At 64.7% G+C, this 14820-nt stretch overlaps 4 protein-coding genes across 4 annotated transcripts; 2 read left to right on the top strand and 2 right to left on the bottom strand.

The window, feature by feature from the left end:
- Nucleotides 1-85: 85 nt before the first annotated feature.
- EMIHUDRAFT_66647 (hypothetical protein) lies at nucleotides 86-427 on the top strand (the record flags this gene model as incomplete). Its single annotated transcript, XM_005766155.1, has 1 exon — nucleotides 86-427. A coding segment is annotated over one exon (342 nt), but the record flags the coding sequence as incomplete, so codon positions are not given.
- A 3435-nt stretch (nucleotides 428-3862) lies between these two features.
- Nucleotides 3863-5312, top strand: EMIHUDRAFT_451896 (hypothetical protein; the record flags this gene model as incomplete). Its single annotated transcript, XM_005766156.1, has 6 exons — nucleotides 3863-3960; nucleotides 4026-4131; nucleotides 4201-4281; nucleotides 4489-4702; nucleotides 4912-4977; nucleotides 5055-5312. 6 exons carry the CDS (start codon nucleotides 3863-3865, stop codon nucleotides 5162-5164), a joined length of 675 nt encoding a protein of 224 aa, XP_005766213.1. The 3' UTR covers nucleotides 5165-5312.
- Nucleotides 5286-8066, bottom strand: EMIHUDRAFT_212280 (hypothetical protein; the record flags this gene model as incomplete). Its single annotated transcript, XM_005766157.1, has 4 exons — nucleotides 5286-5307; nucleotides 5438-6429; nucleotides 6501-7138; nucleotides 8054-8066. The coding sequence occupies 4 exons, from the start codon at nucleotides 8064-8066 to the stop codon at nucleotides 5286-5288; spliced, it is 1665 nt and encodes a 554-aa protein (XP_005766214.1).
- Nucleotides 8067-8184: 118 nt separating this feature from the next.
- Nucleotides 8185-12159, bottom strand: EMIHUDRAFT_212281 (hypothetical protein; the record flags this gene model as incomplete). Its single annotated transcript, XM_005766158.1, has 2 exons — nucleotides 8185-11193; nucleotides 11515-12159. 2 exons carry the CDS (start codon nucleotides 12157-12159, stop codon nucleotides 8185-8187), a joined length of 3654 nt encoding a protein of 1217 aa, XP_005766215.1.
- Nucleotides 12160-14820: the final 2661 nt, after the last annotated feature.

The following is a 14820-nucleotide window of genomic DNA, read 5'->3' on the forward strand; positions in this document are numbered from 1 at the left end:
AGACCTCGCCGCCGACCCTCTCCGGAAGTTCGCCCAGGCGACGATCGAATCGACCGAGGCGCTCGCCAAGGCGGTCCGTGACCAGATGGTGGTACTGGAGCTCTCGTCCAAGGCGGTGCTGGACGTGTCGAAAGCGGAGCTCGAGGCGGAGCTGCACCGGTGCAGGGTGGAGGAGAGGGAGCTTCTCCTCTCACTCTCATCGGCGGAGGCGGAGGGGCTGCAGAGCGGCACGGAGAGCGAAGCTTCGGACCCGGCGGCGGAGGCGGACTGCTTCTGTGGCACTGATCGCCACTTGCCGACCAGCAGCCTCCCTTTCGAAGGCGCGTGGGTCGCGTGCGACTCCTGCGACCGATGGTGCCACGGCGAGTGTGTCGGCCTCTCCAAGGCCGAGGCGGAGCAGCTGCAGCACTTCGTCTGCCCGCCGTGCGAGGCGGCGGCCGAAGGCGGGCAGCCAAAGGCACTTCGTCTGCCCGCGAGCGACACCGCCGCGGTCAAGTCGAGCCGTTCGCCCGTTCCTCGCCGCACGAGCCGCCGTGTCGGGTGCGCCGCCCCAGTGGCGAGGGCGACCCTCACGCGGTACGGTCGAGAGGTGCTCGGCCGGCGCGTGCGCATCTTTTGGCCGGAGGAGGACGCGTGGTACTCGGGACGCGTCAAGGACGTGTCCCTGGTCGACGACACGCACTACGTCCTCTACGACGACGGCGAGACTCGGTGGGAGCCTCTCAGCACGGTGCTGTGGGAGCTATACCCTGCCTCCTCGCCAGACGACGCCGCAGGCACGCGGCCGTCGGCGCCGGGACGTGCTGCGGCCAGGCAGCAGGCGGCAGTAGCACCTGTGGTGCTGGAGGCGGTGGCAGTCCGCTCTTCTCTCGCGCCGGCATCGCTCCACCCAGACGAGATTGTGGAGGCGATCGTGTGCGACGGCTGCGATGGCGAGTTCGAGCTGCCGCCGGGAACGACGGCACCCGAGGGCGAGTGGTTCTGCGCGGCGTGTGGCGCCGGCGCCAGGGATGGGGCGGAGCGCCGCAAGAGGCCGAGGTCGAGTGACGGTGCTTTCGGCTCGGCGATGGACGTCGACGTTGTGGACGGCTTCGAGTTTCGGTCGCAGGCCGGCCCGGCGATGGACGTCGACGTTGTGGACGGCTTCGAGTTTCGGTCGCACGCCTGCTCCAAGATCGCGGCAACACTACTCGGTTGTAAGCTCGTCTGTCTCGCGGCCGTGAGGGAATCAGAAGTAGGGGAAGTAGGGGCTAACGACGAAGCGCTTGGCCCTAGGTAGGGAGTAGGATATAAAGAAAAAAGAAACAAAGCGGAGATACCCGTGGTTGTTTTGTGTGTGTTAGTGCCAGTGCGCGCCAGTCCTGTGCCTCATGCGTCATGGGCGTCTTTTGTCTCTCCGGCTGTATGCAGTACGGCTGCGCGTACGGCTGCGGTGCTGTCTGTGTCTCCGCACTCCGGCCTCACAAGTCACATCTCGTTCCTCCCTCCAAGCACACCTATTCTTTCACCGAACCTCGCAGTGATTTGCAGAGCCGTTTGTGCTCACGCCAGTGGGCAGCCTGACATTCCCTGGAGCAATAGCCTACCGCCTCACAGCGTGCGCAAGCCTTCAGTCGGGTCACGGCGCCGCAGCTCGCGCAGGCATTGCCTCGTTGCGGCTTCTGCAGTCGCAGATCCCTCATTAGATGATTCAAGGCCAGCTCAGCTCCCATATTGTTTCGTGCGGGAGCCTTCGGGTTCATCTTTGGCGCGATCCGACGGTCAAACAAATTCGTCTCGTACTCGACAATTTGATGTGTGTTGCCGGTCATGATCCAGGCACGTCCCGATGCCTTGTTGGCGGCAGCAGGGCTCGTCAGTTCATCGCCTTGCTGCTTGTCGAAGCCGAATGTATCGACAGCACCACACGCGCCGAACGCACATAGAAATGCATCCTGCATCTTCTCAAACTGCTTTGAATCTCGATACAGCCTGATGAGTAGCGAATAGACATAGTTTGTTGCGCTGTTGACGCTCGCTTCAGCTGCCGTCTGCGGGTACTGAGCGATCGCCAATTTCGCAGAATTGTAGACCACTTCAGCTTCACGCCACTGGCAAGCACGCTTGAAGGCGAGACCCAGGTAGGACCACCATGTGTACAAACCACTTGGGCCACCAGGAACCCACATGTGGGGTTTGCGGGACGCGTGGGATACAGCTCGCTTGTAGACGTCGGCGGCTCTCAGAAATTCGCCCCGCGACTCATAGTACTCGCCCAGCTTGCCACAGCTCAGCGTTGCGTCGATGGTCCAGGCATCGCCTTGCGTCATTGCGAGAGCCAGGTACGCTTCGATCTGCAAGCACAGCATCGATTCGCAAAGGTCCAACTCTGATGCCTTCAAAAGCTCCATGCGAACAAACTCGGAGAGTGCAAGAAACACATAAATCCGACGCTCCACTATAGCTGACTGCATCAGGGAATAGACAACGGCGCGGAGCACGTGTTTCTGCTCCTTGGCGGTGAGGTAGCACGGAGGAACGAGGTACGGGCCAATGTGAGTCCAAACGACTGCTATGCTCGTGTCCCGCCCGTCTATGATCACGTGAGCTTTGAATGCCAGTGCATCCTCAGGAGGGACCCAAATGAAGACCAGCGCACCCCTTCCAAGCATCTCACGCCTCGGCTTCTCACCATACGGCACTGGTCCTTGACACGAAGCTACTCCGTCCTGTACCCAGCGGTCGACCTCCGGTGTGAACATCTGCCCATAAAGAAGGCGCACATCCACAATCGTGATGCGATTGCCACAAAGCGACTGCAAACTCTTAGCCAATCCTTGAGCAGCACTCCCCGAGAGCACCTGGTCTGTTTCTGGGAAGGTGCGATCCACGTAGGAAGGCACATCCCATGCGGTCCGCATACCCACACGCACGTTGGCAGGCTTGACGAGAATGGCTTCCGATTTGTCGTCCACTGCGTCAAGTTGAACTCCAAGCCGCTCTTTGTCTGGATCAAATGAGACTACGACGCCCGAGCGGTCGTTGAGCGCAGGCCGTGCAACGAGGCCTTGCAGCCTGATCCTGCGGCCAAGCAGCGCGTGCGAGGGTTCAATTCCTGCCATCGTGCGCCTTCTGGCTGGCGAGCCCAGACAAGGCGCTCCAACGACGCGTCGCTCGCTCGGTGTCCGCTGTGTCGTCCGTGGTTTATGTCACAGACTAGCCTGCGCTACGCGCTCCGCCCCCCCGCAAGGTCCGAGCTGAGAAGAAATGCGCTCGGCGAGTGCGCGGGGCCTGGCTGGGGCTGCCGGGCTTGATCTCGAGACGACCCACGCGCCGGAGCGCGTGTAGTGCTTGAGCAGCCGGGCGGTAGCCGCAGGCTCCACCTCGAACGGTTGCTCGTCGAGCCACTCGCCGAAGGTGCCCTCGAGCCTCGTCTTGCTTGCGCGGCAGCCTTGAACTATTCGCCTAAGCCGTACGCGCGGCAAGCCCGGGATCCCCGGAAGAGTGCCTCATTCTGAATCTCCTCTGGCGTTTCGGAGTCGTAGCCGCAGACGGAGGAGCCGGCAGATGAGGCCCGCTTCGCAGGCGGCGCGCGTCGGGCGACGAGGAGCGGGACAGGAGCGGGACCGCCGCGGCGGCCCACCGCGTCGCCGCGCGCGGAATAATAAATAAATCGCACACGCCAAACGAGGGGTGGGAGAAGGGCAGGGTCCCGCCGAAAAGGAATTCTTAGTGCCAGTGCGCGCCAGTAGCTTGCGCATTGTTCTCCAAATTTTGCAAAATTCTTTTGCGACAACCCGTGCTGGAGACCTCCGCCTTCGGCGCGCCGCCTGCCTGCTGCCTGGTTTGCACGAGCGGGCTGCTGTCGTGTTACACGGCGGGCATGTCCAACCCCGCCAGCTCCACCGGCCGCTACGAGGACTACCCGCACGACAAGCGCATCATCATCTACCCGGCGCGCCGGCTCGGAGCCGCCACGACGTGGTTTCCGCTCCCCTCGACCCTCGCTCGACGCCGCCATAGGTCTATCTGGACTCCAAGGCGAGCCTCGCAGACGGCCGCCGCATCGCGGTGGAGCACGCGGCAGAGAGTCCGACGCTGCAGGAGATCGCCGAGGTGCTTGAGCACCTGGGCTACACGCCAGCCCTCGAGGTGGCCGGCTGCCTCTGCGCGCCCCGCCGCTCGCCTCGCCCCACCCGAGCCGGCGGCCGAACGTCGTAGGACAAGCGGTATCCGCGCAACGCGCTCGCGCGCGGCCGGGTGCGCGTCAATCTGAAGGACGCGGCGACGGGGGAGCTGACGGTGCACGCGCTTCCCTCCCCGCCTCCCCTCCCTGCCTCCCCTCCCCGCCTCCCCTCTCGCCCCTCTCGGCCTCGTCCCTTCCGCGTGCGGCGGCGCGAGCGTGCGTGCCAGTCCGCAGCTGCCAGCTGGGCTGCTGAGCGGAGCCTCGTGCGCGCACCTGTCCTCGTCAAGCCCTTCCCCTTCCCAACAGCCCTCCCGCCGCCGCAGGTGCCTGGCATTGGCAGCAGAAAGGCGCTGCTGATCCGGCTCGGCTCGTCGATACCAAAGCTCAAGTCGAGGCTCGAGCCGAAGCCAAAGGGGGCGGCGGCCCCGGGTGGGATGGGGCCGATGGCGGGGGCGATGCTGCCGGCAGGCTTGGCGCCGCCTGCAGGGATGCCTGCCATGCGCCCGCCGGGGATGCCTCCCGGCATGCTGCCTCCAGGCGCCGGAGGGCCCGCCACCCGGCCGACTCCTCCCTCCCCTCCCCCCCCTCCCCTCGCCCCCTCCCCTTCCCTCCCCTCCCCTCTCCTCCCCTCCCTCCCTCCCCACCCCTCCCTCCCCTCCATCCCCTCCTTCCCCTCCCTCCCCTCCCTCCCCTCCCCTCCCCTCCCCGCTGCGGCGTCGGCGAGCGTCCCTCTCCTCTCGCCGCAGGCATGCAGATGCCTCCAAACATGGCGGGGATGCTGCCCCCGGGCATGGCGGGCCTGCTGCCCCCAGGCGCACCCGCACCGCCCGCCCGCCGCCCTGCCCCCCGACACACTGCGCGCGGCCTCACCCGCCCGCTCCCGCCGCAGGCATGCAGCTGCCGCCGGGCATGGCGGGGATGATGCCCCCGGGCATGATGCCGCAGCCCGGGCCCGGCGAGGGCAAGGCGAAGGGGTCCAAGAAGAAGAACCGCAAGTGAGTGGCGGCGGCGGCGGGGCGGCGGCGGCGGGCCGGCGGCTAGCAAGCCACACACTGTACTCTGTACCCACACGCCCCATCGCAGCACCGACAGAGTACCGTCTCGAGGGGCCGACCTTTTCTCAATTGAAGAAAACACGAATCCTAATCATGTTTCAGCCCGGCGGTTCAAATCGATCGCGATACAGCACCGCGCGGGCGGGCGACGGGCGGGCGCGTGCTGGTGCTCCTGGTCCACTGCCTCCTCATCGCACCGGACACACCGCCCGCCCACCACTCCTCAAACTGCATCCTCAGCAGTTCGGCATCGCTCTCGACTCTCGCCATGGATGCATCCGCCGCTTTGCCCTGCTCCACACCCGCCACACCACCCTGCTCCCTCCCTCGCGGCTCCTGCCCCTCAACCGGCTCACCCGGCCCCTTGCCCCAGTGTGCCTCGGCGAGCCCCATCAGCCGGCGCACGACGGCCGGGTGCAGGTCCGCCACGTTGACATTCTCGGTCGCGTCGAAGTCGCTGTCCGCCTCTCCGGCCGGGTGCGCGTACAGCTCGACCCCGACCGGCGGCTGGGAAAAGTCGCCCACGAGCCGCGCCCCGTCCCAGCGCAGCCAGGCAGTGAGCCGCCAGCCGTCGGTCCGCACCGAGTAGCCCATCACCCGGAAGTCCTCCTTGCGCGTCCGCGTGCAGGAGGTGAGGTCGTCCCACGGCGCCTCGAGCCGGCGCGGGCAGCGCGGGTACTCGCTGAAGGCCGCCTCCTTGCCCGCGCCGCCGCCTCCGAGCACGAGGCCGCTCAGGTCGGCGCCGTCCACGTCGGGCGGCGGGGGCAGGCCGGCGAGCGCTGCGAGGGTCGGGTAGAGGTCGACGAGCTCGACCAGACCTGGCTGCCTCCGCCCCGCCCCCCCCGGCGTGCGCAGGATCAACGGCACGCGCGCGGCGACCTCAAAGTTGGAGTGCTTGCCCCAGATGTTGTGCTCTCCCAACGCCCAGCCGTGGTCGCCCGCCAGCGCGACGACCGTCTCCCCCGCCACCGCGTGCTCGTCGAGCGCGTCGAGCAGCCGGCCGACCTGGTGGTCCGTCCACGAGACGGCGGCGTAGTAGCCCTTGCGGAGGGAGCGAGAGACGTTCGCGGGCGGCGCCGTCGACGCGTCTGGGTACGGGACCGGCACCGCGGCCCCAAAGGAGCGCAGCGTCGGCTGTCCGTCCACCTCGTACGTGAAGGCGATGGGCGGCATCCCGCGCGGACCGGCCTCGTGCTCGGCGACGCTCACCTGTTCACAGATGGAGCTGTGACGAGGCGCCGTTCACGGCGCGGTGGGCTTGTCGGCCATTGCTCGGCGACCGACTCGGTGGGCGGGTAAATCTCCCAGAAGCGCTGCGGCACGTTCCACGGGAGGTGAGGCCGGTGCGCACCATACACGAGGAAGAAGCGCTTCTTTGCCCGGAGCGCGTACTCGAGGTCCGCTATCGTGGCAGAGGCGTCGGAGTGGTCCGCGTACCACGAGTCCGGGTGCGCGGATGGGCAGACCATCGAGTTTTGCAGCGAGTCCTTCCGGTCGCAGGGAGGGTACCCATTCTCCGCAAAGACGTATGGCCGGTCGGCGCTCCAAGAGAGCGGCTGGTCCCAGCGCGGTGGCAGGTTTGGGTGGTACGTCTTGCCGGTCGCCAGCGCCGTGTAGTTGTGCTGCTTGAACCACTGCGGTAGGGAGACCCAGTTTGGACCGACCTCACGGAAATGGTTGAGGAAATTCCAGCTTTGTGTGCGCTGCGGGCGCCGCCCGCTCAGAAACGAGTTGCGAGACGGCCCGCAAATTGCTTGCTGGCAGTAGGCGCGATCAAAGACAGTGGACGACTTTGCAAGCCGGTCAATGTGCGGCGTGAGGGCAGGCGAACCGAGGATCTCGGGTCGTAGGTCGTCGACTAGGATTAGGAGCACGTTGAGTGGAGCTTGCTGCGGGAGCATCGCGTGAAAAGGCACGCCTCGCCGGGCCGTCAGTGAGAGGGTTCCGGCTCCTAGCCGGATAGGGGGTCTGTCCCCACTGACTCGCGCCAAAACGCCCTACCTACCTACCTATCCCCAGGCCGCGCAGCGAAGCGAAAAAAGATGAAAATATGGGGTACCTACCTATTGCAGGGCCCTTTTGGGCGAAACAAGACCAACCTACCTACCTATCTGGGAGGGGCCAGCCAGTGGCAACAGACCCCCTATCCGGCTAGGAGCCGGAACCCAGGGGACTCATAAAAAGAGTAAAGAATTTAAACAAAACGACTCGCTCTCACAGCAGACAGGCTCGACACAGGTGCGGACTGGCGCGCGTGCTAGCACTATCACAGGCACACCAGAGTAAAGATACAACAAAACTCCCGCGCACGACACTAGGCACGGGACTGGCGCGCACTGAGTACAGAATTTCAAAAGCCCTGCCAGCTCGTCGTCATCTGTCTCCGCGTCCACCCATACCGCGTTGGTGTCCAGTCCGAGCCAGACTGTTCTTCACCTTTCTAACTAACCTAACAACACAGGGCACGGGACTGGCGCGCACTCTCTGGCACTAACACAGGTACACCAGAAAAGAATTTTACGAGCCTCGCAAGAAAAAGAACTCAAGCGTCACAGGGAAGAGAAAACGATGTGAGCCTCGGACGGCAAACTGGGTCCAGGAGGGCGAACGTGATAGCGGGCTCTATGGTGTGAGCTCTAGCTCGAGTGAGCCCAACGCAGGTAGATCGCTAGCGACCGACCCTTGCGTCCGGCGCTCACCGACGACCGCACAAAAACACCCGCGGCCCAGATCACACGCACGGACAGTCCGAGAACGGATAGACAGAGAGAGACTTCTCCTCACAGTACTGCACTATGGAACATTTCTGGCGGAGGTTAAGCCAGAGGGGCACCATGATCACGCATGCGTGTGGGTGGCACTCTTTCCGTGCGCAGGGCGCGCTCGGGAACGAGGTCTCGCCCCTCGCCCCACGTACCGATCACTCCCAAGCATGCCAATGATCACACATGATGTCTCCCTCACTCACAGCCACGGCGCGCCCGGCACGTCCCGCCCGTACGCGTGCGGCTCGCACGAGCGCCCGTCGCCGCACCAGTGGTAGACGTTCCCCATGCACGGGTAGAACTGCTTGAAGCTCGGCGCCCCGTTGACGATCGCGCCGTAGCCCCAGCCCTGGTTTGCCCCGGGGTCCCCACTGCGGACCCACTGCGTGAAGGCGCCGCCGCGCACCGTGCCGCCGAGCCCGTCCGTGGAGACGAGGTTGACGTCCTCGCCCTGCCAGCTATTCTGAATGAAGCCCGAGGTCCAGTCCACCAGGTTGGCGACCTCCACCGCCGCTGGCGCGATGTCCACCTTGTTCGAGTCCCAAATCCAGCCGAGCAATGGGTCGTCCCGGTCCGAGCCGATCCAGCCAAGCGGCGCGGACCGCTCCAAGAGCACGCCGTTGACGTTCCCTGGGCTTCCCGGCCGCATCGTGACGAGGTGGTCGAGCCCGGCCCAGCGGCAGTCCACGCAGTGGTAGCCGCCGTCATACAGCTTGAAGGGCGCCGGGCCGTTGAGGAAGAGCGCCTTGCTGAACTGCACGTTGGCGCCGCCCCTCCCAAAGGCAATGCCCGACGCGCACTCGCCCGTAAAGCCGAGAGAGGAGCCCTGCTGGTTGTCCACAAAGATGGAGCGCTCGAAGCTGACCAGACCGCCCGTCGCCCAGTACGAGAAGCCCTCGCCGTACAGGCTCCGAGTGTACGCCACGATGATGTCCTCGAAGGTCTGCTTCGCGGGCTGGTACTCGCGCTGCGCCGGCGGGGCGCTCACGTCGTACGTGGCCGGGCCCCACGAGAAGGTGTGCCCGACGTTGGCGCAGGTCGGGCAAGAGCTCTCCACGTATGCGGCCTTGTCGAGGCACGGAATGTACGCGTCCTCCGAGTCGTGCACCCTAAAGTCGACCGTGATGCCCATCCGGGCCGAGTCCTTGAAGGTGTTGCGGTGAAAAGCGGCGACGGGCGTGCGCGTCTGCTCCTGCTGCACCACCCAGTGTGCCGGACCGTACCCGCTGAGAGGGTCGCGAAAGTAGGCGGCGCTCGCGCCAAACACGCCCCCGAGCTGGCCGCGCTTCTCACCGGTGAATGGATGCGAGTCGTCCACCGTCGGAAACGTGAACCACGCACCGAACGCCGCGCCCACGACGGCGTTGTCGGTGAACGTGTTGTTCGGGTTCGTGATCCAGATGCCGGCCGCTCCGCCCTCGGCTCCGATCTTGTCGGTGCAGATTGTGGCAGAGCTGCGGGGGTTGACGACTAGGTTCCCGACGACGGCGTTCCCCACCTCGATGCCGTCCTCGAGGTAGAGGTTGTGGCCCCTGTTGTCGACGCACACGTTCCCCTCCAGCTCGGCGTTGAAGACGCCGTGCAGCACGATGCAGCGGTTGTTGCTGTGGTGGATGCCGTTGCCGCGCAAGTAGCTCCCCGAGGCGTCTCCTGCAAGGTGAAAGTGCAGGCTGTAGCGGCCCATGACCAGCGCCTGCCCGAGCTTGGAGAACTCAGCGTTTTCGACGTGGACGATTGAATGCTGCAGGAAGGCGACATTCCCACCAAAGCAGCTGTTCTTTGTCTGCTCGTCCGTGCGGGCCGACAGGCCCGTTCCGCCAAAGGCGTTCTCGCACGCGCCCAGGTCGAAACCGCTAGTGAAGCGCACGTTGTGGCTGAGCATACCCACCTCGCCGTTGAGCCTCGCGCCGCGGCCGGGCCAGCTGCCCTCGTGAAAGTTAGTCAGTCCGTTCTGTAGGGTCACGGCATCGCCCGCCACCGACGCCACGGTCGCGCGCTCCGAGCCCCCGTTTACTCCGGTCCCCGCGATGACGATCTCGTCCCCAGGCGCCCAACCGACGGGGCCCTCTTCCAGTGTTAGCGTGGTGGCGCCAACGCCTGCGTCCTCACGCAGCCTGGTCCAGGACGTCTTGGGAGCGCCGTGGATCTCAAGCCGCGCGCCGTGTGAGGCGACCAGGGCGTTTGCCCACACCTCGAAGCGTGGCGGCAGGCCGTAGTCACTGTAGTCGACAGAGAGCCACCGCTCCGTGTTGCCGAGGTCCTCCCTCCGTCCGTTGAAGGTCAGCGTCCACGTTCCAGTGAAGGGGGTCGACTCACAGCCGATCCACAGCTCGGAGTTGGACCCGACGAGGAGCCCGCCGGAGAGGTCCATCGTGACAGAGGCGTCCTGCTCGACGGACACGATGGCTCCGTCGGAAATGAGCACCTTGCGAGCGGAGTAGGAGCCTGCTTGGATGGTGCATGAGGTGGTGATGACCCAATCCTGCCCGGACGGCGCAGTGCAGGCGGGACTCGCTGCCGGACACTCGTTGCTGATTGTGCGAGGTGGTGGACTCGCCACGGGGGGTGGTGACGGGGGTGGCGGCGACGAGGCGAGGATAGGTGCTGGAGGTGGTAGCTCCTCTTGCGAGATGGACTCCTCAAACCAGAACCAGACGTCGCCCAGACCGTTCCCGTTGGCCGCCTCTGGCGTCGTGTCCATCGAGTATTGGTACGCTGGCCTTCCGTTGACCAGCAGCACTTCTGCCTCGACAAAGCTGCCGTCGATCAGCCTCCGGGTTGTGACGCGCGAGCTCACGATTGCTGTCACAGATGGGTCTGCGGTGATGGTCGCTCCTTGGGGGACATAGACGATCGGCCATCGGTCGCCGTTGTAGGTGGGCTCTGCACTCCCATCGCCGTCCGGTAAGAAGTAGTAGATGGTGCGTCTATCGGCGGTTGCAGTGCCGCCAGAGGTGTATCCTGGAAGAGCTCCAGCCGCTGTCAAGATGTAGGCGATTCGGCCGCCGTTGAGTGCGACCGGCGCCATCGTGACGCGCAGGCCGGGGTTGCAGCCGCCGCAAGCGGCTGGAAACTCCGCGCCGGCGACCCGGGCGCAAGCGTCAACCTCGTTCACCTGAGGCCCATCTGAAGAGTCCTGCAGCCAGCCGATCCGGTCGCCGCAGGAGCAGGTGGGGCACTCGGCGTCGTGGGCCTCCGCCGCCCACACCTCGGCCGTGCACGAGGGGGTCCCACAGCGGCTCCGTGGCGGCGGCGAAGGCGAAGGCGAGGGCGAGGGCGGCGGCGACGGCGGCGGCGACGGCGGCGGCGACGGCGGCGGTGGCGGCGGCCGCGGCGGCGGCGGCGATGGCGGCGACGGTGCTGGGGCTTCTCCGGGTGGAAAGGGAGGCTTGGAGGGAGGCAGCGGTAGCGCCGGTGGCGGTGGCGCCGGTGGCGGTGGCGGTGGCGGTGGTGGAGATGAAAGGCCTGGCGGAGGAGGAGCAACAGCTAGAGGGGAGGGTGGCGACGGGCTAGGCGACAGAAAGGGGACTGACAGGGTCGGTATCTGGGCAATGGTAAACCCTGGAGGAAGACCCCAAAAATCGGTTGCACCCTCGAGAGTTGAGAGAACGCTTGTAAGCCATGCTGCTGCCGTCTGCATGTCGTCCGCTCCCGCAAAGATGAGGGTCGCGGCGATGACAATCGAGCCGCAAGAGAGCTCCACGTCGCAGGCAGTGGCATTTGAGGCGGCGTCGGCGGAGCACATCGAAGATCGCGCGACGCCCTTTACATCGCTACCGTCGAGATCCTCACAGTTGCCTTCGACCGCTTGGCGGATGGAGATCACTGGCTTGTCGGTGGCCGCACAGCAGGCATGGCCAAAATCACACGCCCAGTTCGCTTCGTCAGAGAACCAGGCGTCACAGGACGGTGCGCCGATCAGCATGCACTTCCCGGCACCACCGACGCCGCATCGCTTGACGGCCAATGCTGGTGCTTCTTCCTCCTCCGATCTCAAGAGCAGGAGCGCGATGATCGCGCCCTCTGTTGCTGCTGCGACGGCGAGGCAGAAGATCAGAGCGGCGCACAGAGGATGTAGCGGCGCTCGTGGTGGTGGTGGCTTGGCCGCTGACGGAGGAGGCGGAGGCTTGTAGTCCGTCACGACCGTCACGGTGCTGTTGCGAGCTGGTGCCATATCTGAGCGCGCGATCGTCACGGTGCTGTTGCGAGCTGGTGCCATATCTGAGCGCGCGATCGTCACGGTGCTGTTGCGAGCTGGTACAATATCTGAGCGCGTGGTCGTGCGCCGCCGCGATGACGCCGCTTTTACCGCCGCGATGATCATATCACGCACCTCTCGTGAATTATGAAGCACCTTCTGTGAATGAAGGTAAATCCCAATTCCCGCCGCCGCTAATATTCGAATCCCTAGCAGAGTCTCGGGAGAAGGCATCCTTCCTGGGCCCTCCCGTTTCCCCTATCGCCTATGTTCCATCTCTCCTTCCTCGCGCGCGGCTCCATTCCTTCTTTCTTGATCTCGCAAGGCTCACTAAGGGCTCTTGTTATCGTCAGCACTTGGATTGAAAAAATAGCCACGGCGTCTAATTTGGTCGCCCCAAGGACAGCGCGGCATGATTCGCGTCACCTCTCTACAATCTGACGAGATGGGATTCACTCTCGCGCTGCTGCCGAGAGCTGCTGTCCCTGTGATGGCGTGCCACACGCCCCACATGTCTTTGCGCAGTGCTGCTGCAGTGACGGGTGCTTGGAGCACTCGGCGACCTCCTCTGCACAAGAGAGAAAGTCGGGCCACGGTCGCTCGAGCGCTGCGGCCGGGTCGTCGTACTCGTCGACGCAGCCATCGACAGAGGCAGTCGCGGCCCCGCTCGACGGCAGCTGCTCGACCGGCACCGGCGCATCAAAGCGCGAAAAGGCGAAGGCCGTGGCGAAGGGTGACGAGACCTCGTACGAGGCGGCGGAGCCGTCGATAGCGCCCTCTGCCATCGCCGAGGTGGTGTACTCGCCCTCCTCCGGGTACACGTCTAGCTTGCCGCCTCGGGGCTCCATAGAAGAGAAGGATTGCCCGACGATGCCGTGCGGTAGATCGCGCGTCGACTGGCTGCCCTCCGCCGCGAAGCCAATGTCCAGCCGGTGGTGCGGCCCGGCGATTCGGTTGTAGACCGGCCGGCCCGACACCTGCACCGTCCAACCGCGACACGAGAAGGAGGCAGTCGCCATGTTGACTTTGATCGTGAGTGCGCCGCACTTCTTGTACCCGCCGCGGCCGAGCTGGATGTAGAAGCCGTCGCAGGTGCCGTTGACGTTGCGCCAACCCCAGTTGTTTTCCTCCAGTTCGGAGGCCCAGTACGAGAAGTTGGCCCACTGCGCCCATTCTCTCCCGGTGTGTGCCACCACGTGGGCCTCGGTGACGAATGTGCCATTCACGGTGAGCCTGTAGCAGCGGCGACGCCGAATGCGAACGTGGCGGGTGAGTCGGGCGGCTGTGTGCTCCGGAGGGGTGGGGGACGCCGCCTGCCGTGGTGGAGTGAAAACACCGCCTCTTCGGTCCGCAGGTTGACAGCGAAGCCGGGCGCCGAGAAGAAGGAGTACAGCTTGCCCGCTCCACCACGAAAGTCAGCGTTGCCACCGTGTGCAAAGTGGAGGTGCGGGTCCTTCTCAATCGTCGGTGTCGGCGGCGGCGGCGGCGAGGGCGGAGGCGGCGGCGGCGGGGAGGTCGACTCGTCGTCATCGTCGACAGGCGTCGGGTCAGGGACGCAACTGGGCCGAACCTCACCCGAAAAGACAAAGTTGCGGCCATACAGACCGGTTTTTGAATCGCCGACCTTGAGCTTGAAGTCCAGCCTACTAGGATGCAGAGGTGTGGTGACGGCTCGATCCCTATTGACCACATTCTGACCCGAGCCCTCGGCGTCCCTTTGCTGTTTTCGATCTGGTCGTACGCAAAGCAGATGAACTTTGGAACCGTGTCCCTACCCACAAGAGAGTGTCTCATGCTGACGAGCTGCTCTAAGCATCGCGCTGACCCTGCCGTGACCGCATCGGCTTGAGGACCAAGCCCGTGTTCACATTGGCGTGATTAAAGTCAAAGATGCCCGCAGCCGGGTAGAACTCGCCCGGAGTACACGTATAGTCGGACTGCTCAGGATAGTTTGTATAGTTTCTTGGGCAAAGGTTGAACTCGGAGCAGTTTCGCAGCAGAACATCGAGCGGGTGGAACTGCGTGAAAGGGGGGGGGGGGCAAGCTGGACGAGGGGAGACTCCTGTATCGCGTTATCCCAGTCCATGTGCTCTCGTCCCGCCCTCCCGACTACATTGGGCGGACCGGATTATCGCCGCCCTTGCCAATCTTCTTGGCCGAGACTGTAACGCAGTTCGACTCCTCTCCGTCGAGGAGCGCCGAACTGCTCTCCTGTATGTCGAGGTAGTCGCTCACGTCTGGCGGCGCCTATAGACGCAGGTTCCTCAGTCTCACTCTCGATACACACCAGACGGCTGTCCTCGAGGCAACAGCGGTCTGCCGGTCGGGGGATTCCGTCAGGGTACCCGAAGTTGCAAAGCGGGGGCACAAACCAGTCGAGGTAGAGCTGGTCTGCGCTCTTCTCGCGGTCGGGAGGCTTGCCCTGAAAAAAGTGGTTTGCATTATTGCACACCTGGATCGTTTCGTGAAGCTGCCCGTCTGGAAAGCCAGCTGCCGACTTGCCAAAGTCTATGTCAAAGAAGCAGAGCTCCGCGTCGTATATCGTCGCATCAACCAACACCTTTGGATCGTCTGTTCTGTAAGCCTTTATGTTGAAGACCGTCTCCGTGTTCGCCGCCATCGAGATATCGCCAAAGC

This window comes from Emiliania huxleyi, assembly GCF_000372725.1.
Source record: "Emiliania huxleyi CCMP1516 unplaced genomic scaffold EMIHUscaffold_52, whole genome shotgun sequence".
Classification (NCBI taxonomy): Eukaryota; Haptophyta; order Isochrysidales; family Noelaerhabdaceae; genus Emiliania; species Emiliania huxleyi.